This window comes from Geotrypetes seraphini, chromosome 2 (genome assembly GCF_902459505.1).
Source record: "Geotrypetes seraphini chromosome 2, aGeoSer1.1, whole genome shotgun sequence".
Lineage (NCBI taxonomy): Eukaryota > Metazoa > Chordata > Amphibia > Gymnophiona > Dermophiidae > Geotrypetes > Geotrypetes seraphini.
This window is the reverse complement of record NC_047085.1, coordinates 314,584,829-314,610,237: the sequence shown is the minus strand read 5'-3', so window position 1 is coordinate 314,610,237 and position 25,409 is coordinate 314,584,829. Positions and strand designations below refer to the sequence as shown.

General features: G+C 44.2%; 1 protein-coding gene across 3 annotated transcripts in view; it reads right to left on the bottom strand.

The window, feature by feature from the left end:
- CAPN7 (calpain 7) overlaps window positions 1-25,409 on the bottom strand; it is a 111,863-nt gene that overhangs the window by 22,489 nt on the left and 63,965 nt on the right. For all 3 annotated transcript variants that reach the window (XM_033930039.1, XM_033930036.1, XM_033930038.1), the window contains exons 10-15: window positions 22,671-22,817; window positions 21,918-22,024; window positions 17,697-17,817; window positions 15,926-16,070; window positions 11,872-11,971; window positions 5,585-5,720 (exon numbers count right to left, since the gene is read on the bottom strand). In XM_033930039.1, coding sequence (XP_033785930.1) covers window positions 5,585-5,720; window positions 11,872-11,971; window positions 15,926-16,070; window positions 17,697-17,817; window positions 21,918-22,024; window positions 22,671-22,817 — 756 coding nt within the window. The remainder of the gene's footprint in view (window positions 1-5,584; window positions 5,721-11,871; window positions 11,972-15,925; window positions 16,071-17,696; window positions 17,818-21,917; window positions 22,025-22,670; window positions 22,818-25,409) is intronic.

Genomic DNA, 25,409 nt, shown 5'->3' with positions numbered 1-25,409 from the left:
TGCGTCTTCTTCGCTCCGCGGAAACGAAGAAGCGGGAAGGCACTCGCGCATGCGCGGTGCGGCCAACTAGAACTTTCTAGTTAAAAAGGTCCGTACCGGGGCTCCGTCGGTGACGTCACCCATGCGTTAAGAATATGCTGCCTGCTTGTCCTGGGATAATCATAGTTACCAAATGCTAAGGTCCACCTTGGGGGTTAGCGCCCAGGAAAAAGATCTAGGTGTCATTGTAGACAATACGATGAAACTTTATGCCCGATGTGTGGTGGCAGCCAAAAAAGGAAACAAGATGCTAGGAATTATTAAAAAAGTGATGGTTAACGAGACTAAGAATGTTTTAAAGCTTCTGTATCACTCCATGGTGCGACCTACCCTGGAGTATTGCTTTCAATTCTGGTCTCCTTATCTCAAGAAAGATATAGCGGAACTAGAAAAGGTTCAAAGAAGAGTGACCAAGATGATAAAGGAAGAACTCAGCTTGGAAAAGAGACAGCTGAGTGGAGATATGATTGAAGTCTACAAAATCCTGAGTGGTGTAGAATGGGTATAATTGGATTGATTTTTTACTCAGTCAAACATTACAAAGACTAGGGGACACTCGAAGTTACAGGGAAATACTTTTAAAACCAATAAGAGGAAATATTTTTTTACTCAGAGAATAGTTAAGCTTTGGAACGCATTGCCAGAGGTTGTGGTAAGAAGAGTTAGTGTAGCTGGTTTTAAGAAAAGTTTGGACAATTTCTTGGAGGAAAAGTCCATAGTCTGTTATTGAGAAAGACATGGGGAAAGCCACTGCTTGTCCGGATTGGTAGCATGGAATGATGCTACTCTTTTTTTTGCTAGGTACTAGTGACCTGGATTGGCCACCTTGAGGATGGGCTACTGGGCTAGATGGACCATAGGTCTGACCCAGCAAGGTTATTATGTTCTTAAGAACCATGCACATATGCATGAATTTGGAGCACTTTTCAATCTTGAGATTCCTGAAAAGTGTGTCTCTTATCAGACAAAGGTCATTCTCAATATGGTATGTGCCAAGACCACAATCAAACTTCAAATGTAAACTGATCAAGGAAACAGCAGATATTTATCCTCAGACAGGAAGATAAATTAATCAATTCTATAGAGTTTTACACCCTGGCTGAAAAGCATTAAAAAACAACATCTGGGCACATGTAGGAGGCAATTCCTTAGAGAGGACACAACAGAATATATAAATTACCATATAATATGGACACATATATGTGTGTACCTATGCATGTATATGCCAGTATTCTGACTATCTCCTAGTCTATAAAATAGTGCTTAATAATGACGGTGTGTAGTTTTGGGGGTGAGTGTACACATGGGTAAAGGCAGGGTACATGGTGCTTTCATTGAATTATTTTTTTTTTTTTCCCTTCTTTATTCATTTTCAAATTTGACAATAAGTGCACAAAATAATATATTTCAACAAGTTATTACACAATAGCACTTTGATATCTAGTGATACGTTTACCCCCCTACCTCCCAACCTTCATCATATTTTCAATCAGAATATACACATATTATAGAATATATTATAACATATTATGTAAAATTGTACCCAACACCCTCCCCCCTTTTATGTGCCAAAAGAAGAAAAAGAAAAGAAGAAGAGAAGTGATGACTATTCACTACAATAAATTAAATGGCACAGTTATTGACTGTGTCATTTAAAAACCAATTAAAAAAAAAAAAAGTAGGCACCGAACAGGACCTACCCTGATAGACGCTGGAACTGCAGTTACCTCATGACGTCTAAGGTCAAAGAATCCATGCCTGGAAATGATCTTAGGCACTGTTAGGCATGATTCTCCGCCAAACTTAGGTGCCAGTAATGTAGGCCTTTAAAACCCTGGCCTACATTAACGGTGCCTAAGTTTGATGTAAGCTGCAATTCTGGTAATGGTGGCTATATGTGATTGACACATGACCGGAGTTGTTTTTGGAGGTGCCATTTCCAGATTCCGGTCTTATGTGCACAAATGATAGAATTCTATAACTTATATACATTTTCCAACTCTATGACATGTATAAGTGGCAACACCTAAACTGTAAATGCGTATTTGCGTTGCCACACTAAAGGGACTTACTTTCCTTTATAAAACAGGCTCCAGATAGATGTCACTTTATAGAAGTGTCCTCATATTGGGGGTAATTTTTATAAAGGGAGCCTATGTCAAAGTAACAAAATGGTGCTTATTTTATAAAAGCAATATCGACACCAGTCCCAATAGCATGTAAATACAGACAAACATATGTATTACAGAGTAGTACTAGGACTGATATCAAACTCGTCCCCGCTAAGATCCATAACCTACATAAGTAGTTTATTCCATTATGCTACTGAAGTATCCTAGTGGCTCTGGCAGAGTTCCATTTACAAAGTATGAATTTTTCATAATTAAGCAAAGGCACTTTGGGAAAATTAGATTCTTACCTTGATAATCTTCTTTCTGGAATAAAAATACTGCAGGATGTAAGTTTGTGATGCTGTTCACACCTGGAAAATTAAAAAGGTACGGGGCAAGGGGTGCCCTGACCCTTGCTACGCCATTGCATAGAAAAGATGGGTAATGTATTTAGAATCTACATACATGCATTTCATTGTCAAAAATACTTAAGCAGCAGATATACTGTTAATCCACACATTCCACATCTTTGTTGAACATTGGTCTATGGTGGTCTAGGTGGCATTAGGGAGAAGCAATCTCCCCTTGTTCCTGCCCATTTTGGTCCCTTAGGCAACAGGGCTTTGGAATAACCTTACTGCCCCACTGCGGACTCAGGTCTCCTTCCAACTATTCCGTAAGCATCTGAAAACCAGTCTTTTCACAAAAAAACGTAACGCTCTCCTCCCCCCCTATTCTCAATCCACCAAACTCAATGTGCTATTCTCTTCCTTTATTAAACTTTTGTAAACCGTGCCGAGCTCTATATTCATGGAGAGGATGCGGTATATAAACTTAAGGTTTAGTTTAGTTTAATATGGCTGCTCTTTTACTGTGAGACTGCTGTGAGAGGTCATGGCATCCATTTTGCTTATGAAGCCACACTAAGAACATAAGAATTACCATACTGGGACAGACCAATGGTCCATCAAGCCCAGTATCCTGTTTCCAACAGTGGCCAACCCAGGTCCCAAGTACCTAGCTAGGTCCCAAGTAATAAAACAGATTTAATGCTGCTTATCCTCGGAATAATTTCCCCAAGCCATCTCAATCATGGCTTTTGGACTTCTCTTTTAGGAAATTATCCAAATTTTTTAAAACCCCACTATGCTGATTTCACCACATTCTCTGGAAACGAATTCCAGAGTTTAATTACACATTGTGTGAAGAAATATTTTCTCCAGTTTGTTTTAAATCTACTACTTAGTAGCTTCATCGCATGACCTAGTATTTTTGAAAAGAGTGAACAAGCGATTCACATCTACCCTTTCCACTCCACTCATTATTTTATAGACCTCTATTATATCACCCCTGAGCCATCTCTTCTCCATGCTGAAAAGCCCTGGCTACTTTAGCCTTTCCTCACAGGAAAGTCATTCCATCCCTTTTATCATTTTTGTCACCCTACTCTGTATCTTTTCTAATTCTTCTATATTTTTTTTGAGATATGACGACCACAACTGCAGTATTCGAGGTGCAGCTGTACCATAGAGCAATACAAAGGCATTATAACATTTTCATCTTTGTTTTCCACTCCTTTCCTGATAATTCCTAACATTCTATTTGCTTTCTTAAAAACCACCGCAGATTTAGCACCAAATTACTGCGTCTCAATGGCCACAAATTTGGACTTGGAGGATGAGATGTACAGTGTCAGCATCTTTGAGACAAACTTGTTTTTTTTGTTACATAGAGCATTATGGACCCCTGTTCGGTTACAAAAATTGGATAGCTCTAAGTCTAATAAATGTTGGCACTGTCATCTCGAAGCAGGGACTTTAGATCATTTATTATTCTATTGTCCATTTATTATGAATTTCTGGAAATCAATTTGGGACCAAATTGTTTATTAGATAATCCAGTGGCATTATCATATGATACTATGCTATTTGGTATGGCAATGAGAGCAAAAAGTCAGATTTTTACAAATAATAACAAATTATTACTTATAATGACTGGGATTGCCATTCAACAAATTAAGTAAAATTGGGAAAATTGGAGTAGATTAAATTATAATTTCTGGTGGAATTCCTTATGCCATATTTATAAATGGAGAGATTTATTGCAATACAGCGGGATTTTTTCAGGAAATTTCAAGATGTGTGGGAGCCATTTACAAAGTATTGTACTGATTAGATGACATTTTATTTTTTATTTTTCCCTTAAATTTACAAGTTCAATTATGAGGGGGGGAGGGGAGGATAAATTTATTGTTACATATTGTATAAGGTATTGATTATATGATAAAAGAGGGTGGGAGATAAGAGCATATCATTTGTACCATTGATGATTATTAAGTGTTATATTTCTTGTTAATTTGTTTGGATATATTGTTACACTTATTGTAAATTTGAAAATGAATAAAGAATTAAAAAAAAAAACAAAAAAACAACCGCCGCATATTGAGCTGAGGGTTTCAATGTATTCTCAACAATGACACCTAGATCCTTTTCCTGGGCAGTGACTCCTAACACAGAACCCAGCATCACATAGCTATAGTTCGAGTTCCTCTTTCCCATATACATCACTTTGCACTTGCTCACATTAAACGTCATCTGCCATTTTGAAGCCTAGTCTTCTAGCCTCACAAGGCCTTCTTGCAATTTTTCACAATCCTCTTGTGATTTAACAACTCTGTGTCATCAGCAAATTTAATTATCTCACTAGTAATTCCCATCTCTAGATCATTGAAAAATGTGTTAAAAAGCAGTGGTCCTAGCACAGACTACTGGTGAATCCCACTATTTACCCTTCTCCATTTAAACCCACTCTCTGTTTCTATCTTTCAACCAGTTCTCAATCTATAAAAGGACATTACTTCCTATCCCATGATTTTCTAATTTCCTCAGAAGTCTTTCTTGCATGTTAAAGGTATGCCAGGGAGGAAGGGAGTTTAAAATATTTGGGGAAGGAGGACCTTGATGGAGGGAGAACTTTTCATTTGAGGAAGGGGAAGTAGAAACACTATGTAGGTACTGGCCCATATTCAGTTAAGACCCATATTTATTATCTTATGTGGGTGCTGGCTAAATATCAGTTGGAACCCACATACATTTCGGTGGACAACTTCAGTCCAGTCAGGCCTGACATGTGGCGTGGACTTTATATCCAGGGCTAATTTAGCTGAAGATGGTCAGTGTTTACAAATATCACTGACTACAGCTGGCAGAATATTGCCAACGTCCAAAGATAACATATTTATAATCCCACATGGATTTTTGTGAGTTGCAAAGTAGATATGCGAGTTACTAGCTAGACACTCTATTTTTACTTGATCCTGTAAATTGCCTTAGCCTTAGTTATCACTCCTCAGTAGTCTTAAATTTGTGCTATTAAACCTTTGTTCATACTTGTGCCAGCATATACTAAAAAAATGCACATGTATATTTGTGTACCTTGTCTGTGATATGTCTGCTGAGTAACAGCCACACTGCAGCGCCACCTGCTGGACACTGGATTTCCAGTTTATATTGAGGATTATTAGCCAGGCTGTAGGCATCTTTAACTGGACCTTGTTTGCCATCCCATGTACTATTAAAAATATACAGATAAATAAAAATTACTGCTATATGTATATTATTACTGTATAAATACTGTTCTCATATTGTGTTATATAGGAATTCAAAAATCATCCTAAGGAAGTAAGAATGAAGTGGCAAATGTTTAACTCAAGTAATTCTGCTCTGAAATCCACAAATGTTAAGAAACAAACTCTCAATCCAAAGTCCGCTCAGATGGTTTTATGCAGTTCATGACTGAAAAAAGCAATGATCTAGTGGGTCTAAGATCAAATTAAAAAAGAAAAGAAAAACATCCCTGTAAGCAACGAATTGTTTTTCACTCTTGAACAAACTGTAATCATTTTCTGAATTGGTGGGCATCTTATAGTCTTCGTTCACTCTCCATTCACCTTACTCTTCTAATAAAATAACTTCATCACTATGAGATTACACTGGCAATCTACCAAATGTTCCCAAAATAAGAGCACTGTTGGGACAACTAGGACTTGCAGGGGTTTTTTTTCCCCATAGAGGTCATTGTGGGGCACATCCACTGCTGGTTTCAGCATATATATCTGTAAGGTACTTGTTCCTTTATAATCACTACCTGTGGCTTTAAACACTGCTATACAAAGTGGCAATAAATAATGCCAATTCTTCTAACCCTCTGTTCTTTCAATGAATAGTGGCTGCAGTGCCAACAGGGTGTCATGTTACATTACATTAGTGATTTTTATTCCGCTTGTGCCTTGCGGTTCAAAGCGGATTACATAAGAAGAGAGCTGGACATTTCCAGGAGGGTACATGACATTGGAGAATACAGATTGAGGGTATAGACTTAATGACAGAGTGAGGGTGTAGACATAATAACAATGGAAGATAAATCAGGTTACATTACTATACATATCAAATATTCTGTTTCCATACTTTGGTAGGTAATCGGTTTCGGTAGGGTGAATTAGGTTCCAGGTATTTTTTTTATTTATTTATTATTTTTTTATATGTATTTTTTGTCGATTGATGGTATGGTGCCAGGGAGTGAGCAAACCTGGTTGGTGGAAGAGGAGAGGGAGATTAGGTAGATTGTAAATACTTTTTGAAGAGCAGCGTTTTGATTTCTTTACGGAATGCTTTGAAGTCAGATGTTGAGGTTAACAATCTAGTGATGGAGGGTTCGAGTTTTGCTGCATGCGTTGCTATGAGGTTATCATAAAGCTTTTTACGATGAGTGCCATTGAGTGGTGGATATGAGAATGGTGTCAGTGTTCTTCTTATTCTGGGTGGAAGGTTACGGTTTAGGCGATCGTTTAGATAGGCAGGTGCAGTACCGTTGAAAACTTTGAAGATTAGACAGTACAGTTTGAATTGAATTCTGGCTTTAATCGGTAGCCAATGTGAGTCTAGGTAGGCGTTGGTGATGTGGTCATATTTTCCGAGGGAGTACCGTATTTTCACGCAAATAACGCGCACCCGTATAAAACGCGCACACGGGTATAGCGCGCAGAAATCACGATGATATGCACAAAAACTTTGGTATACCGCGCTCACGGGTATACCGCGCATGCTGCCCGACGCTCCTTTCGCCCGCCCTGACTTTCCGTGCGCTGTCCCGACTCTCCGTTCACCCCCCCTGACTTCCGTGCACTGTCCCCCCTTGAAGGTCTGTCCCCATCCTGAAAGCCTGATGCCCCCCCCCCGACGTCCGATACATCCCTCCCCCCGAAGGACCGCCGACTCCCCAACAATATCGGGCCAGGAGGGAGCCCAAACCCTCCTGGCCACGGCGACCCCCTAACCCCACCCCGCACTACATTACGGGCAGGAGGGATCCCAGGCCCTCCTGCCCTCGACGCAAACCCCCCTCCCCCCAACGACCGCCCCCCCCAAGAACCTCCGACCGCCCCCCCAGCCGACCTGCGACCCCCCTGGCGACCCCCACGACCCCCCCACCCCCCTTCCCCGTACCTTTGGTAGTTGGGCCAGAAGGGAGCCCAAACCCTCCTGGCCACGGCGACCCCCTAACCCCACCCCGCACTACATTACGGGCAGGAGGGATCCCAGGCCCTCCTGCCCTCGACGCAAACCCCCCTCCCCCCCAACGCCCGCCCCCCCCCAAGACCCTCCGACCGCCCCCCCCAGCCGACCCGCGACCCCCCTGGCGACACCCACGACCCCCCCACCCCCCTTCCCCGTACCTTTGGTAGTTGGCCGGACAGACAGGAGCCAAACCCGCCTGTCCGGCAGGCAGCCAACGAAGGAATGAGGCCGGATTGGCCCATCCATCCTAAAGCTCCGCCTACTGGTGGGGCCTAAGGCGCGTGGGCCAATCAGAATAGGCCCTGGAGCCTTAGGTCCCACCTGGGGGCGCGGCCTGAGGCACATGGTCGGGTTGGGCCCATGTGCCTCAGGCCGCGCCCCCAGGTGGGACCTAAGGCTCCAGGGCCTATTCTGATTGGCCCACGCGCCTTAGGCCCCACCAGTAGGCGGAGCTTTAGGATGGATGGGCCAATCCGGCCTCATTCCTTCGTTGGCTGCCTGCCGGACAGGCGGGTTTGGCTCCCGTCTGTCCGGCCAACTACCAAAGGTATGGGGAAGGGGGGTGGGGGGGTCGTGGGGGTCGCCAGGGGGATCGCGGGTCGGCTGGGGGGCGGTCGGAGGTTCTTGGGGGGGGCGGTCGTTGGGGGGGAGGGGGGTTTGCGTCGAGGGCAGGAGGGCCTGGGATCCCTCCTGCCCGTAATGTAGTGCGGGGTGGGGTTAGGGGGTCGCCGTGGCCAGGAGGGTTTGGGCTCCCTTCTGGCCCAACTACCAAAGGTACGGGGAAGGGGGTGGGGGGGTCGTGGGGGTCGCCAGGGGGGTCGCGGGTCGGCTGGGGGGGCGGTCGGAGGTTCTTGGGGGGGGGACGGTCGTTGGAGGGAGGGGGGTTTGCGTCGAGGGCAGGAGGGCCTGGGATCCCTCCTGCCCGTAATGTAGTGCGGGGTGGGGTTAGGGGGGTCGCCGTGGCCAGGAGGGTTTGGGCTCCCTTCTGGCCCGATATTGTCGGGAAGTCGGCGGTCCTTCGGGGTGGGGGTGCGAGTGGTCCTGCCGGGGGGGGGGATGTAGCGGACGTCGGGGAGTCGGCCGGGCAAGGGGGCTTGGGCTCCCTCTTGCTCCGATCGTGGATGCGGGTGCGGGTGGGAGCGCGTGCGAGCGGTCGTTCGGGGTGGGGGTGCGAGCGGTCCTGCTGGGGGGGTGAATCGGGCGTCGGGCGGGGTGGGAACTATGTTTTAAAACTTTTGTATACCGCGCTCACGCATATAACGCGCGAGGGGTATGCGCGGTAGGTAAAAACGCGTATAACGCGCGCGTTATATGCGTGAAAATACGGTAGATTAGTCTGAGAGCTGTGTTCTGAACGGTCTGTAGTTTTTTGATCATGTTTGTAGGGCATGGTAGATATAGGATATTGCAGTAGTCCACAAGACCTAGTACCAGGGATTGTACAATGATCCTGTAGTGTTCTTTGTCAAAGAATTTCCTTATTTTTCTTAGGTTGCGCATTGTGAAGAATGCTTTTTGGGTAGTTTTGTTGATTTGAGTCTGCATAGTGCAGCATCTGTCTATCAGCACTCCCAGGATTTTGAGGGAGGTTTGGATTGGGTATTTGATTGCTTTAATTTCCAGGTCTGTTATGGATGGGTTTTTGTCTGTTTCGAGCTTTAAGAATTTGGTTTTGTCATGTGACCCACTCATCAAACAGAGGAGAGGTACCACATTGGCAGTCACTGGCCAAGAGAAGAATGGAGGCAGCAATTGACACAGAATGTAGGGTACAGTGCAATAAACTATCTGGAGGGTTCACCAGAAGAATGACGAGTACTGTATTGGTCTGTTTGTAAGACAAGGTTATTTTTTACTTTAGCACGTGTCTCCTTCAACTCTTAACTTGTCATAATTATGGACTATGCCCAAGTGATAGCCTGATCACGTAGTAAAAAAAGATCAGTTCTTTGTGGCAATTCTTTTGATGAGGATATAAATACTTTACACAAATTGGATTGTTAATTTCCTGGTTAGATTATGGGAATGTTTTCTATGCTAGTTCTTCCTCCATGAACTTGAAATGACTATAGACTTTGTAGAATGTAGCTATACTTTTGTTGAGCAAGACCTATACCTACAGTCCTGTGACTCCTATGTTTTTGTTTTTCCACTGGCTTCCTAACTCCTTGGTCCCATAGCATATTTTATGAAAAAAAAATCTCTTCTTATTTAGTTGCTCTGACTTCCTTATGTGCCAGGGAGAGCATTGCACTCGCTCTCATCAAGTAAGATGTTGGTTCCTTCTCTTTCAAAACCAATTGGGAATTGATTCGGTCTAGTAAATTTTTTGGGTTGGTTCTAACACTCTAGAATGCTCTTCAGATTACGATTCATAGAGGAAATCATTGAAAAAATATAAGGGTTTGTTGAAGACCTATTTATTAAAGCTGATGGTCTGCAGCACTTATTGTGTTGGAATGATCTCTTCAAGTACCTGTGGGACATTTACTCTGTCAGTCTAGTTGAGCGAGTTAGGCTTTCCTATATTTAATGGAGTTCTTTCATTATTTTTATTCTGATTTTAGCATATTGCATACCACTGTGACTTGCAAAAGTATAGTGGTACAGAAAGTCTTAATAAACCATAAACCATCTATGCCCAGGAGGCAGAGGCAGTGACCCCTAAGGAGCTGGCAGAGAAACAGCAGAGCCTGTGGAACAAGAATCCAGTAACCCAATAAACAAATCAATGAAAGACAAGGAGAGGAGAGCTTCTAAAGAAAAAAAAAAAAAAAGAATACATGGAAGTTAGAGAGGGAAGAAGGCAAGAAGAAGAGAGCAAAAGGGTAAAACGGAGAGAAGGAAAAGGAAGGAGAAATTAGTATTTATATATTCTAATCTGATATTTTCAAAAACAGTGATTACTTACATTTGGCCCAGTATGGCAACAATTTCTCAAACTATGCATTTATTTCTGGTACAATATGGAGGTAACTGTAGAAGCATGTACATAGTGGCACCAACATACGAGATGGATTGCCTCTCTGCGCATGAGTAGATGGCTGGGACACAGATTTTAAGAGGGCTTATTTTGGATGCGTTGAAAGAGTATGCATGCTAAAAGATGCCCATCAAATCAGAAAATTATTTGTTTGTTCAAGAGTGAAAAACAATCTGTTTCTTTTTTAATCTGATCTTAGACCAACTAGATCATTGCTTTTTTTAGTCATGAACTGCAGAAAACCATCTGAGCGGACTTTGGATTGAGAGTTTGTTTCTTAACATTTTAAAATGCAAATTATATGTAAACTTAAGAAATTATCCTGCTGGCTGTACACATAACTGCCAGCTACCTAATCCTTTGGACTTGTGAGCCACCAACAGTAAATCAGGAGGGAATTGTGCTAACATTTGTGGTATCTACCACCACCTCAATTAAGAACACCCCCCCCCCCCCACTATTATTTCACTTCTTCCCTGATTTGGCTCTTCCTATACATGCAGCTTTTTAAAAAAAACAAAAAAACAGTGCATAAGAACATAAGAATAGCCTTACTGGGTCAGACCAATGGTCCATCAAGCCCAGTAGCCTGTTCTCACAGTGACCAGTCCAGGTCATTAGTACCTGGCCAAAACCCAAGGAATAGCAATATTCCATGCTACCGAAACAGGGCAATCAGTGGCTTCCCCCATGTTTTTCTCAATAACAGACTATGGACTTTTCCTCCAGGAACTTGTCCAAACCTTTCTTAAAACCAGCTATGCTATCCGCTCTTACCACATCCTCTGGCAACGCGGTCCAGAGCTTAACTATTCTCTGAGTGAAAATACATTTTCCTCCTATTGATTTTAAAAGTATTTCCCTGTAATTTCACCGAGTGTCCCCTAGTCTTTGTAATTTCTGATGGAGTGAAAAATTAATCCACTTGTAAAAAAATTAATCTACTCCACTCAGGATTTTGCACACTTCAATCATACAATTAACAGAGTCCTATGTAAAATACTTGGAGAAAAGAAAACATTCTGACCTATGCAAAATGAGGTTTCACATATTTTAAAAATGAAGATATTAAATATACCTATTGTATCTGAATATAACTCGCCTTGAGCCAAATCTTAATAAATAAATACATACATACATACATATTTTCTTTGACACAAACCTGTGAACACATGTTGATTCTTTGAACAGACTTGGGTTCCAGCTTAAATATATAACATCATAATATTGGCACAGATCTTCCCACACAATCCAGAAAATTCCTGCAACAAAAACAATTTTTTATTGGCTAATTTCAATTTGTCTTCATGTTTTATCATATATTTATTAATTATTCCTATTTTATACCATAAACACATAGCAATACTGGAAATAGAATTACAGAATATTAAAGAAAAGAGAGGAAGAAAGATACAGAAGAAAAATAACTGACAAGAAATTTTATGAAAATGTACAGTCCACAATTGAGAATGGAGAATGAAACTACAATTTAAGAGGAAAAATCCAGATATTAACTTGAGCCCCATTAGTACATTTCATACCAGAAACTAGCTTTTTATTTTTAACTGTATTCAGTGTGAGATAGATGACAGGAGCCTATGGGAGACTTTTACAGGTTGTGAGACCTATTCCTACATTTTTCTGAAGTCACAGGCTTGTGCAAACTGGTTTCAGTTCAGATGCTGAGATGCTAATGTGTGGCATGTGAGTGTGTATATTTCTTGCTGTGAAATTTCTCAAGGACACCAACCAGTGCTGGAAAGACAATGAGCTTTTTAACAGCGCTGAAAGAAAAATGCCAGTCAGCAAAACACTCCATCCGGGAACCTAAGAACTGATAAAGTGATGCTGTACCTGTGTGAAGAATGGAAACTTTAATAAGAAGAAAGTTCTAGAAGCTATGCCTGTCCAGGGCCCCCCAGGGAAGAATGGAGGAGTGGACTAGGAGAGGGTTAGATAGGCATTTGGTTTATCCAATATTCCCAGCCAGGGGAAGGGTCTGAGAAAAAGATACTTTCTGTATAAAACCCCCATGCTGTGGCAGAGTTTCCTTAGAGAGACTATGCCATGCTTACAGAAAGATGCCGGCACTGTTTGTATGAGGTTTTTTCTCTCCATTGTATATGTCCAGAGGTGTTACAGAGTAGAGCGGGTTGCTTCAGAGGACTGAAATGCTTTATACGGTGTTAGTTAGTCTTCATGGATTTCTTGAATAGCAGAGTTTTTATTTCTTTTCTGAAAGTTTTGTAGTCTTGGATCGCGATTAGTAGATTGGAGAGTTGATGGTCTAGTTTTGCTGTTTGTGTGGCTAGAAGACCATCGTACAGTTTTTAACGTTTGATGTCTCTGTATGTGAATGGAGTCTGGGTTCTCCTGTGTCTGGTTGTGGTAGTTTGGATTAGGCGGTTGTTCAAGTAGGCTGGGCTGTCACCATTTTATGGACTTAAATAATAGACAGTAGAATTTAAATAGTATTCTTGCTTGAATTGGGAGCCAGTGTGAGTCGAGGTATGCCTCGGTGATGTGGTCATGTTTTCTTAGTGAATAGATTAGTCTCAGGGCCGTGTTTTGTACTGTTTGTAGTTATTTCTGTGTGGTTACAATCAAAGTGGTTTAGACAAGTACTTATTTTGTACCTGGGGCAATTAAGTGTGAAGTGACTTGCCCAGAGTCATAAGGAGCTGCAGTGGGAATTGAACTCACAAACTCAGGGTGCTGAGGCAGTTGCTCTAACCACTAGACTGCTCATCCGTCCGCACTCCCTATAACACTTTCATGTGTTAGGTGACAAATACAATATTCATAAAATTTCAAAGAAGACTGGCCCCAGTGCAAGAGAAATTCTCTTTTGTTTTATACTCTGCATTGTGATAGCATCTGACTTGTTAAGTGACTTTTTGCACTCAATAATAGATATTGAGTTTTAACAATGAGTTGCTGTTCAGCTCACTGCTACCCAGCCACCCTCCGTTGTTTCAAGGGCATGTTTCAAACTGTATGAGTAATGACAGTTGCTGTTACAACAATTTGAAATTGTATGCTTTCAAATAGCCAGTCACGATTGATCACATGTGCTTGATGCATGGATCGGTAAATGTGAAATAGTGGGAATTATTGGGAAAAAAAGGAAGGTGCTTAGTGGGGGGCCCCCAAGGCTCGGAGGTCTGTGGGATTTCTTGTCCACTCCATGCGGTTGCTACTCCACCAACTGTGCTTCGCATAAAACTATAATTGGATATTTGTGGAAAAGAAACTAAACTGTACTGTATTGTCTAGAAGGAGGACATGTCAAGATCTTGTGGTTGGGTCAAAGACTGGACAGGCAATTAGGAGCATCTGTGTCTGGTATTATTTTGGTGCACTTTCGACACCTCCTGAAGTTGCAGGTTGCTCCATTCTTCTAGAAACACTCGCCAAAGAATAGCTGAGGTGAAAAGCCCTGACCAACATCATTCAATGTACCAATGGCAGTGCAAATCACAGCTGCTGCAAAGAAAGAAACCTTATGATTGAACCAAACACATATAAATCCAAACCTATACTGCTTTATATGATAATAACTTTACAGACTTTATAGATGAATATATCATTTTAAATAAGCATCCAGAACATGAACCAAAGCAAACATGCACATTTTCACTTTCTCAGAGGCAGGCACAAATGTGCATGCATTTTAGTGTACATATGTACATCACAATTAGAGCTATGCTGAATAGCATATTTTACTATTTGGTGAAATACAAATAATAGGCATTGTTTTAACATAATAGAAGAAATAACGTGAAATCAGAAATCAAGTGTATATATTTAAGCAGGATTTAGCAGAGTAGAGCCATGGTTTATTTGTGTTTCAATTTAAATCACTCTTCAGCCAAATATGAATGGTGTATTTGGGGTTGCATCAAACTGAATGTGGATATTTGGGGTTCACGGAAGTTTCGCCCCCCACATTTCGCCCCCAGCAATTCGCCCCTCACATTTCGCCCCCTCACATTTCACCCCCCGGATGTTTCGCCCCCACACATTTCGCCCCCGCACATTTCGCCCCCCGGATGTTTCGCCCCCACACATTTCGCCCCCGCACATTTCGCCCCTGATTATGTGTACTGCACATTTCGCATTGGGCTAGTTTAGCGCTGGCCACTGCGGTATTAGCTCCAACGCTCATAGGGGAGCCAGAGAGAGAGAGTCGGGGAGGCAGAGAGCAGGTTGTGGCGGAGAGCCGGGGTGCCAGATAGAGAGTTGGGGGAGGCATAAAGTAGGTCACGGCGGAGATTAGGAGAGCCGGGGAGGCAGAGAGCAGGTCACGGCAGAGAGCCGGGGAGCCAGAGAGAGAGAGTCGCACCCACCCCGACTCTCCCTTGTTGAGCCGCGGCCTGCCAGAGCCCGCCGAGACGCTCCCTTGGTTCCTGCGGGAGGGCCGCCGCACACGCCACGGGAGGGAGGGGTTTGCACATATCACTGCAAAATACATAATGGCCTCATATGCATTCATTTTAATGCAATTGTGGACATGTATTCGCCGGAGGCCCAGTACCTTATCGCCGGGTGGGAAGGGGTGGTGTGGCTGCCGCCGTCTCATCTGCTCAGCGTGAGAGAGAGAGAACGGAGGAACGCTCAGGGGCGAAATGTGCAGTACACATAATCAGGGGCGAAATGTGCGGGGGCGAAATGTGTGGGGGCAAAACATCCGGGGGGCGAAATGTGTGGGGGCGAAATGTGTGGGGGCGAAATGTGTCTGGGGGCGAAATGTGGGGGGCGAAATGTGAGGGGCGAATTGCTGGGGGCGAAATGTGGGGGGCGAACCTTCCGGATCCCGATATTTGGTACAGCCGTAATCATAACTTTGCCCTGGGAACATGTTTTATTGTCTGTGCACATAATTAGGCAAGTGGTTTTACTAACACTGTACAGTGTGTGCACATGTAGAGGGTCTTACACATGGAAATGCCTTTCTAAAATAACCACCTAAATGTGGATACTGCACTAAAGCCAGTAATTATACTGTGAGCCTCTCTAGGCTCAGGGAAATACTTTCTAAACTAGAATTTTACCTTGCCCTTCAACAGAAAAAAGATGAGGTAAATCCAATCTCATTTGGTTTCAGATATATTCATTACAGTTCTATGGGCATATTGTACCACAAAACACAACAGCTTAACTACAGTAGGTGTTACAAACATTACTGTGGACTATAACCATTTCAAATAGTTTACCGTTATCTATTTTCTGAGCTGTTCTGGGATCAAAGTTTAAGTACTTTTGGAGCTCAGGTTTCCAGTTTCTCTCATCCTTTTCACTGTATCGCCCCTTCCAACGCAAATGGCTCCATGGATTCTTCAACTGGAGAAACCGAAGCCCCTGTGAACACACACAAATAAGTTGCCTGGGAATGTCCTCACAATCATCACTTCATATGATGCTTGAACAGAAAATAACCCTGAAAAAAAGTTGAAGGTGGTAATAAAATGCGTCTGGAGAAGCACAAAAATCAGAACAGGGCTCTATTATTTCTCTACATTTGAACATGGACTGGACTGATTTTTGGAAATTTTTCAGCTCTTAAGAATTTGTCTATATATAATGTGTACTTTGGGCTTTATTCATATTTTATAGACCCAAAAAGACCGCAGCATATGCTATTTGCACAGAAATGGTTGGATAATATAATGCAAAGCTCCCTGCACAGAACACTGTGTTGACTTAATGGTTTATTTGCAGCTATTTTAGCCTATCTTCTCCTCTCCTTATGTGTTAAGGGGAGAGCCTCAGATCCCCGTGCATTGCTAGACTGTTCCCCTGCACCTTTCCAGTGCAGGTGCACAATCTAGCAATGCACGGGGATCTGAGGCTCTCCCCTTAACACAGTTAAAACGTGCTTTAAATGAGTTGGAAGACATTCTTCGTCCACGTCCATGGTTGCAACCACTGCAAATAATGTCAGGCCAGGTCTTGCTCCGAAACTCCCATATCGACGCAGAAGCTTCTCTCTGCGGGCTTCTGGGAGGAACACCTTATTCTCTCTTGTGTTGAACCGGACTCCCAGAAGATCTGTGCTGGTTCCAGTTGGCTTCTGAAAGTTGACCACTCAGCCCAGCTTCTGCAGCAGCTGAATCAACCTTTGAACAGCCATTATCAGCCAATTGTCCATATATGGATGTGCCTGTATACCTGCTCTGCACATCTGTGCTGCAACTACAACCATCACCTTGGTGAAGGTCCATGGCGCTGTGGCCAGCCCGAAAGGTAAGGCCGTGAACTGGAAGTGTTGCTCCAGCACATGGAAATGCAAAATCTTTTGTGTTCTTGAAAAATAGGAATGTGTAGACAGGCAAGAAATTCCCCAGGTGCCATTGAAGCAATCACCGACCATACCGTTTCCATCTGGAAATGAGGTATCTTTGAGGTCTAGAATCGGCCTCCAGTCTTCTGAGCTTCTCTTGAGCACTATGAAGTATATTGAGTATCTGCCAGAGCCTGAGTCTTCCTCTGGTACAGGTTCTATGGCTTCCAGATCCAGCATTCTTTGCACTGTTGCTCAGACTTTTGCTGTTTTTTTCTGCTTCCCAGCTGGTCAAAACAACTCGAGCTTGTACCATTCCTGTATAATGTCCAGCACCCAGCAGTCTCTAATGATCTCCACCCACGCTCCCTGATAGGCCAATAACCTCCCTCCCATGCATGGAGGCTCGGCTGATGGTTTGGTGTCATAACTCACATTAAGGGGTCCTTTTACTAAGGCACCTTAGCCGATTTAGCGCACACTAAATATTAGCGTGCACTAAATGCTAACGTGTTCATTATATTCTATGGACACGTTAGCATTTAGCGTGCGCTAAATCGGCTAGCGTGCCTTAGTAAAAGAGGGGATAAATGTCATCTGCCATTTTGATGCCCAGTCTCACAAGGTCCTCTTGCAATTTTTCACAATCCTCCTGCGATCTGAACAACTTTGTGTCATCAGCAAATTTAACTTTAACTTAATACCTTGTATTCCCTAATATCCAGAACAGCATATGCATGTGTAGGAACTAAACCCCAATTCTCGCCCTCTTCTTCTGACATCACTCCAGTAGCTGTTGTGATCAGGACATCACCATTGTGAAATCTGGTTAAAAATAAATAAAATTAGTTTTTAGATGCCAAAACAGAAATCTTGATAGCAATCTCTGGCTTCTATGTCTAAGAAATCACAAACATCAAGCAAAAATTTGCATAATTGACCATTAGAACATGCTCCATACTTTTTCTGTTTTAAGTTTTTTATTGATTTTTTCATATAACAACAAGTGTCATAAATTTTCATACAATTATTTTAACAATACACTTGATATTTCTATAATGTACTTTATATAAAACATATCTTATATTATCCTTATTATGATTTTATATATCATATAAACATATCCATACTTTTTCTACTTTGCAAGTGTGACATCAGTGTGATGTCATTTATACTAATTGCTTTGTACTGTTTATATTAAAACTTAATAAAAAAGAAAGAAAATAGTAATTATTGAAGATAGAGTATCAAATTTTTGCAACAAACTAAACATTACAGAGTGAAAATGAGTTATTGCTGTTATTTCCAGAGAAAAATTGGGCATTGGAGGGATTAAATAAACTTCTAAAAAAAGATTTCTTTTTTAAATTTTAAAATCTTTATTGAGCCAAATCATCAAACATTTGCATTTGTATGGCATATTACTGTATATTAGAAATACATAGCACTTATGTAAACAGCCAACCAAACAAATAGGTTTCAGCCAATTATATAAATCCCCCCCTCCATATTCGTGGTTCACGGAAGTTTCGCCCCCCACATTTCGCCCCCAGCAATTCACCCCTCACATTTCGCCCCCGCACATTTCGCCCCCCGGATGTTTCGCCCCCACACATTTCGCCCCCGCACATTTCGCCCCCCGGATGTTTCGCCCCCACACATTTCGCCCCCGCACATTTCGCCCCTGAGTGTCAGACTATTCCTCTCGCAGGCGATTTCTTTGCCGACACGACGGCAGGCTACAAATTCAAAGTGCACAGCTGGCTGTTCTCACTGCCTCTAATGTCGGCCCTGCAGCTCCGGACTTCCCCACACCTGCTCTCTCCCCCCCCCCCCCGATCACTATTATTTTAAATGTTATGGCAGCCACGGCGCTGTATCCATCGGAGGAGACTTCTAACCTCGGCCATGAAGTTGCTGTTGCAGGAAGAGTTCCGGGGCAGGCCGAGGTTAGAAGTCTCCTCCGATGGATACAGCGCCGTGGCTGCCATAACATTTAAAATAATAGTGATCGGGGGGGGGGAGAGAGCAGGTGTGGGGAAGTCCGGAGCTGCAGGGCCGCCAGCTGTGCACTTTGAATTTGTAGCGGTTTTTTTTTTTAAGGAGTCAGGGAGTATGCTGATGCGCCCCCGAACGCCGGCGCCGCCCCCCAGCGCGAAGAGAGTCGCTCGGCGCCGCGAGCCGCCAGCCCAAACGCGGCCCGCGCAGAGGCGCGGCCCCCCCCCAACGACCAGCCGACCCCGAACGCCACCGCGAGCAGACAACCCCAACGCGGCCCGCGGCCCGGCAGTAGGGGAGCGCCGGTCCGCTGCGGTCGGCGCCGCCAGCCGCTACAGGGGGAGCGCCGGCACGCGCGTTCTGCGCCGCGAGCTGCTGGCCCTAACGCGGCTCGCGGCCTGGGAGGAAGGGAGCGCCGGTCTAATGCGTTTTTTGCCGCGGGCCGCTGGCTCCTACGCGGCTCGCGGCCTGGGAGGAAGGAAGCGCCGGTCTGGTGCGGTCGGCCATTGGTGCCGGAGGGGGAGAAGGAGCCCCCAAGCGGCCCGGCCGGGAGGAGGGGAGCGCCGGTACGGTGCGTTTTTGCGCCGCGGGCCGCTGGCTCCAACGCGGCCCGCGGTATGAGAGGAGGGAAGACTACCGGCTAAGGGCAGGAATCCGATCCGACGCTCCCGGGCAGGCGGACCAGCCCGCACGTGTGGGGCGACCCGCCCCGCTCATATAGTTGCCAGGAAGAGAGTTGTTCGGTGCCGCGAGCCGCTGGCTCACACGCGGCCCGCGGCCTGGGCAGAGGTGCCGCCCCCCCCAACGATTAGCCGACCCCGAACGGCAAAGCAACCTGCGGCCAGGGAGGAGGGAGTCGGCGGCCCTGAAAGCCGGCGCGGCCGACGCCCCGACTCCTTGCAAGCCGCACCCCCCCTCCTGCACCAGCTCCACGCGGGGAGAGCCGGCAACAAGTTTAAAAAACGCCGAGGGCAGAAAGCCGATCGGCAAGAAGGCGCAGCGCTCTAAGGCGGGCGGACCCGCACGCAAGTTCCGGGCGGGCCGCCCCCACCGTCCTCTCCCTCATCGAGAGCGCCGTCGTGTCGGCAAAGAAATCGCCTGCGAGAGGAATAGTCTGACACTCAGGGGCGAAATGTGCGGGGGCAAAATGTGTGGGGGCGAAACATCCGGGGGGCGAAATGTGCGGGGGCGAAATGTGTGGGGGCGAAATGTGTCTGGGGGCGAAATGTGGGGGGCGAAATGTGAGGGGCGAATTGCTGGGGGCGAAATGTGGGGGGCGAACCTTCCGGATCCCATATTCGTAGGGGTTAGGGGCACAGCCCCCAAGTGAATAAGAAAAATTTGTGAATAACTTTAAGGTCAACTGAACCACCCTTGCCACTCCACACATTACTTTTAAAACCTGGTTTGCTAGCTTTGAACCAGGGCAAAGGCGATATTCCTATGCTTCTGTCCCATGCAGAGCCGCAAACAAAAATGGTTGCCGTGAGTTCCTGCCGTAGTCTTGCAAGACCAGGGGAACTCACAGCAGCCATTTTTGTTTGTGGCTCTGCACAGGGCAGGAGCGAAGGAAGATCGTTCCTGCCCCGCTTCACCACTAGATCACCAGGCTTTAAAAATAAGGTGTGGAGAGGTCCAGGAAGCAGGAGGGAGGCAAAAAACCGAATTCATGAATACTAAACCCATGAATATGGAGGGTGGAGTATACTGTGATTCTTTAGTATATGGCAAATAATCAATTAACACTTGAATCAACTCTTCCCATCACTATATAATTGGTGAATACCACCCATTAACTAAGCTCCCCCTTACCCTCTCACTCTAGCTGCTGAATCACCCTGGTCATGAAAAAAATGGTTGTTAATAATGAGCTTAGAAAAGGAGATTATGAAGTCTGTGAATTCTCACTCAGGCAGAGCTTTAAAATTGCTCCAAGCACCAAATTACCCAAAAAGGGGATGAAATTGCATCAAATAAAAAATAAAAAATGGGGAGAGCAGAACACAACCAACTGCAGCCATGCATGCAGAAGAAAAGAAATGTAGAGAGAGCTAAATAGCCCAGAGTGGAAATTCCAGAGTGGATTCCTTCTGTACCATGTGGCTAAAGGGAAATAATCCTACTGTCTAGAATGTCTCACCTATTGCACTGGAAACTTATATTAGATAACATTACTAACAGGCAGTTGTAGTCATCTCCAACCATTTAATATAACAATCCCATGTTTTCTGGAAGCGGGAGAGTATATATACTTTATTTCCTGCTCTATTACAGTCAAATGAAGGGGGCAGTTATTTTTTTGATAGGGTGATGTGTATTGGATAAAAATAGTACAAATTTAAAAATTGTGTTACGGATTTCTTCAGGTTCCTCAGGATGGGCTAGGGGGAGGGCTTTGATGGTTGGGATGATTTAGATGGGCTGGAATGAGCTTTGACAGAAACTCCAGTAGATGGAAGCTAAGCACAGTACCGGCCAGAGCTTTGGGTTCTGGCCCAGACATAGCTAAGTAGAAGGAAAATATAAATTCAATTAGTAATTTAAAGAGTGGATAAGGTTAGGCAGACTGGATGGACCATTTGGGTCTTTATCTGCCATCATCTACTATGTTACTATCCCTTGGTCTAATAATTATTACATTTTATTTAAACATCAGAAACCATTCGGCGTGATATATATACGCATCAACAGGGGAAATCAAGAGGGAGGTAAATCTTTTTCACATCACTGTGCATTTATAAAAAGACAGAATATACATATACCTATAGAAAGAGAGCCAGAGAACATTTTTATGCCTGAATTAATAGGGATTCAATCAGAAGGTTTATTTTACTCTTACTGACAATCTTTATGCGCTGTGGATTGAGAAAATTATTTTTCCAATTTTTTCCTGGAGACTGTGAAGTTATTTTATTCAAAAATGTTACCTGTTGTACAACATTCTGAAAATGTTCTGCTTGTCAAATGTTTGATTGTCCGAGTGCATAGCGATTCGTTCAGGGATCCAGCCTGTCAGCGCATGAAGGTCAATATTCTGCAGTGAACACATTTGAAAAGTCATAAAATGCTTTAACTATTTTTTAGATATACATAATATCCTTTGTGGTAACTCAAAACATTTTTTTTTTAAAGACTCTACTCTATATCCTTTGGCCATAAATAGGTGTTCCAGGGAAGATGTCACTAATGACTACTTCTACACTCATAAGTCTCTCTGAACCTATGCCAAGGGGATTTTGCCCCCACAAGACCACCCACAGTTGGCTAGGTGACTGACCTATTACTGAGCGGTCATTTGAATATCATTAGATGGCCATGGTATGGTATACAGAGTCAGAATTTTGTCTACCTGCTTGATCTGCTTGGCCCATTTTGGCTATTACAAATCACAGACAAGTCAAAATATATTTCATAATTCAATCAGACAGCACCCATTTGTAACTCTTATAAACCTGCCTACTACAGAGAGAAACTAGGAATACTATGAGGACAGAAAAGGTAAAACTGATTGAAAAGAGCAATGGTGTTTTGAGACAATGATACAAACTCTTACAAAATATATATATTTAAAGTAAATTTCTCCCTCACACTTACAGGATAAGAGAAGGAAACTTATTTACAGGAAAACAGCTGTTCAATAAATTTCTCATTCACTGCAGTGTAATTTTCAAAACACTTACAGAGTTTGATCCTGGGAAATCGTATCCTCCCATCACTTTCATGTATGCTTTCTCTATCAGGGATACCCACAATTCATTTTTATTTGTGGAATAAGAGCAAAGCAACTCTCCATTGTGATCAACAGGTAAATAGTCATCTATTATCACCTGAATTGATAAATAGAAAGAGAAAAGTCAATTATGCAACTTAAGAATTCAGAAAATAAATTCAAGCTATTGTTGAAAAAATACCACAGGGTATGAAGAGTCTTATATTCCTAAAGAATCTTACATCACACACAGAAATTACATTACTAAACAGGTCAGGTCAGCAGGAAATACTCTCTTGCTGCAGAAACCTTAGGATAGCACAGCAGGCTCTAATATTTTTTGAAGAAATTACTCATGGAGGGATGGGACTTATATATTGCTTTTTCTGTGTGTGGTTACAATTAAAGCAGTTTACATATTTTAGACTGGGGCAATGACGTGTTAAGTGACTTGCCCAGAGTCACAAAGAGCTGCAGTGGGAATTGAACTCACAATCTCAGGGTGCCGAGGCAGCGGCTCTAACCACTACTACGAACTGTGCCATATAACCAACTGTTGGGCAAAACAGCAGCCAGACTCCACAAGCTTTTGGCTGACAATTAGAAAACCATTTTTACTTGAAATGGTGATTATTAAAAAGAACCAAATTGCTCAGTAAAAGTGTATAAATGAAGGTCCAAAATACACTAGTTTTGAAAAGAGGCATGTTGAGAAGTGCCCCCTTCAACTAGTATAATATTACAGTACGAATTAAATTTGAATAGAGACGTATATAGTTCTATTAGTTTCCCAAAAAGAAAAATAAAGGGGAACTAGAGCAAAAATCCACAGACACAACACCTATATCGTCCAGTTTAAACTAGAGAGCTGCACGGGAACAGGGATGACGGGAATCCCGCGGGACCCGCGGGTTCCCCCTTTGGGTCGCGGGGATCCCGTGGGGACGCCCCCTAGGGTCACGGGGATCCCATGGGGACGCCTCCGAGGGTCGCGGGGTTCCTGCGGGGTTGGATCGCAATGCACTCGAGCCGCGAGGGTAGTCTCCTTCTCCTTACCTGCCCTGTCGCAGCACACAGCCGAACGGAAATCTTCCCGATGTCAGCGCTGACGTCGGAGGGAAGGCTTAAGCAAAGCCCTCCCTTCCTCCGACGTCAGCGCTGACATCAGGAAGACTTCCGGTCGGCTGTGTGCGGCAGGGCAGGTAGGGAAGCAGTGTTCCCGCTAAGCTGCGCTGGGGTGCGCTGGCGCACAAAATATTACCTCGCAGCGCACAAGTTTCTCGTCACAGCGCACACAGTGTAGAGCACAGTTCTTCAACCGCCGGTCCGCAAACAAAATCTTGCCGGTCCGCGAAGGATTCGGTCCCCGCCGCAACGAAAGGCCGGCGTCAGCTGACTTGCAACTTCCTGTTGTAGTCGCTGTGCCGGGACTCCTGCCTTCGCCGGGACTCCTGCCTTCCACCGCGTTTGCCTCCTGCCTTGTCTCCGCACCTCCAGACCAGCAGCGGCAGCTGTGTATGCTTTTAACTTCGGCACAGAGCTGCCCCTAATCAATAGTTTAGCGCGGTTTCATAAGGCAGCCTCGGGGCCTTTGCTAGGCCGGCCCACATCGCATCATCGAAGCGGGCCGGCTATCAAAGGCCCCGAGGCTGCCTCATGAAACCGCGCTAAACTATTGATTAGGGGCAGCTCTGTGCCGAAGTTAAAAGCATACACAGCTGCCGCTGCTGGTCTGAACTCTTGGGCCGCTGAAGGAGGGCAAAAAGCAGCTGTCCTGGAGGTTTCCCTTCCTCTCGCCTTTACAGGTTCCTTTTTTCCACCTTTTTTTTTTTCCTTCAAACGGCAACGGGCCCCAGCATCGACATCAATCAAGTAAGTTCCACTGTCAATCAAGCGGTTCTGCTCGGCCAAAGCTTCCCCTGTGACATGAGCCACCCTCAGGGGAAAGAAAGTGACCCACAAAGGTGAGGGGAAGGGGGGCAGATGATGGAAGTTGGGGGGGGGGGGGAGAGAGAGAGAGAGAGAAGGGGGAGATGATGGAATGGAGGAGATGAGAGAGAGAGAGAAGGGGACAGATGATGGAAGTGAGAAGAAGGGAGAGAGAGCAGAAGGCAGATGGATGTCAGTTGAGAAGGGAGAGCAGATGCTGAATGGAAGTGGGGAAAGAACACATACTGGATGGAAGGAGGAGATAAATAAAGGGGGAAGAAAATAGTAAGATAATGGAGGGGTGAGGGAAAGGGGTGACAAGCTGTGTGTAGACACAGTGAAAAGAGGGAAACGGGACTAAATAGTAAGAAAGAATTTAATTTAGATGGAGGCAGAAAATAGAGAAGGAAGACCAGAGAAGAAAAGGGAAGAGAGAGCAGAGAATGATCAGATCTGAGTGGAGGAAATGAGAAGAGAGATATGCTAAAAACCACAGGGGGGAGGGAAGGATAGAGATGCAGTTATTTTGAAGCTACACTGTTAAGTTAATATGCTGTTGGTAGAGTTGCAGTGGCATCCTAAACATATTTCTGGCAAGCCAACTGTATATGGTGACATTATTAGAAGATGACTGTGTGAAACTTTAGGGAACTTGGATGCCAATCAGTTTTTGGAAGCCAAAGGAAAACATACATTTTTTGTATGCTATACTGTATGTTTGGCTCGTTTCTACTTCAGTTTTGTTCTTGCCTTTTCGTTTTGTCTTCCTTCCACCATCTCT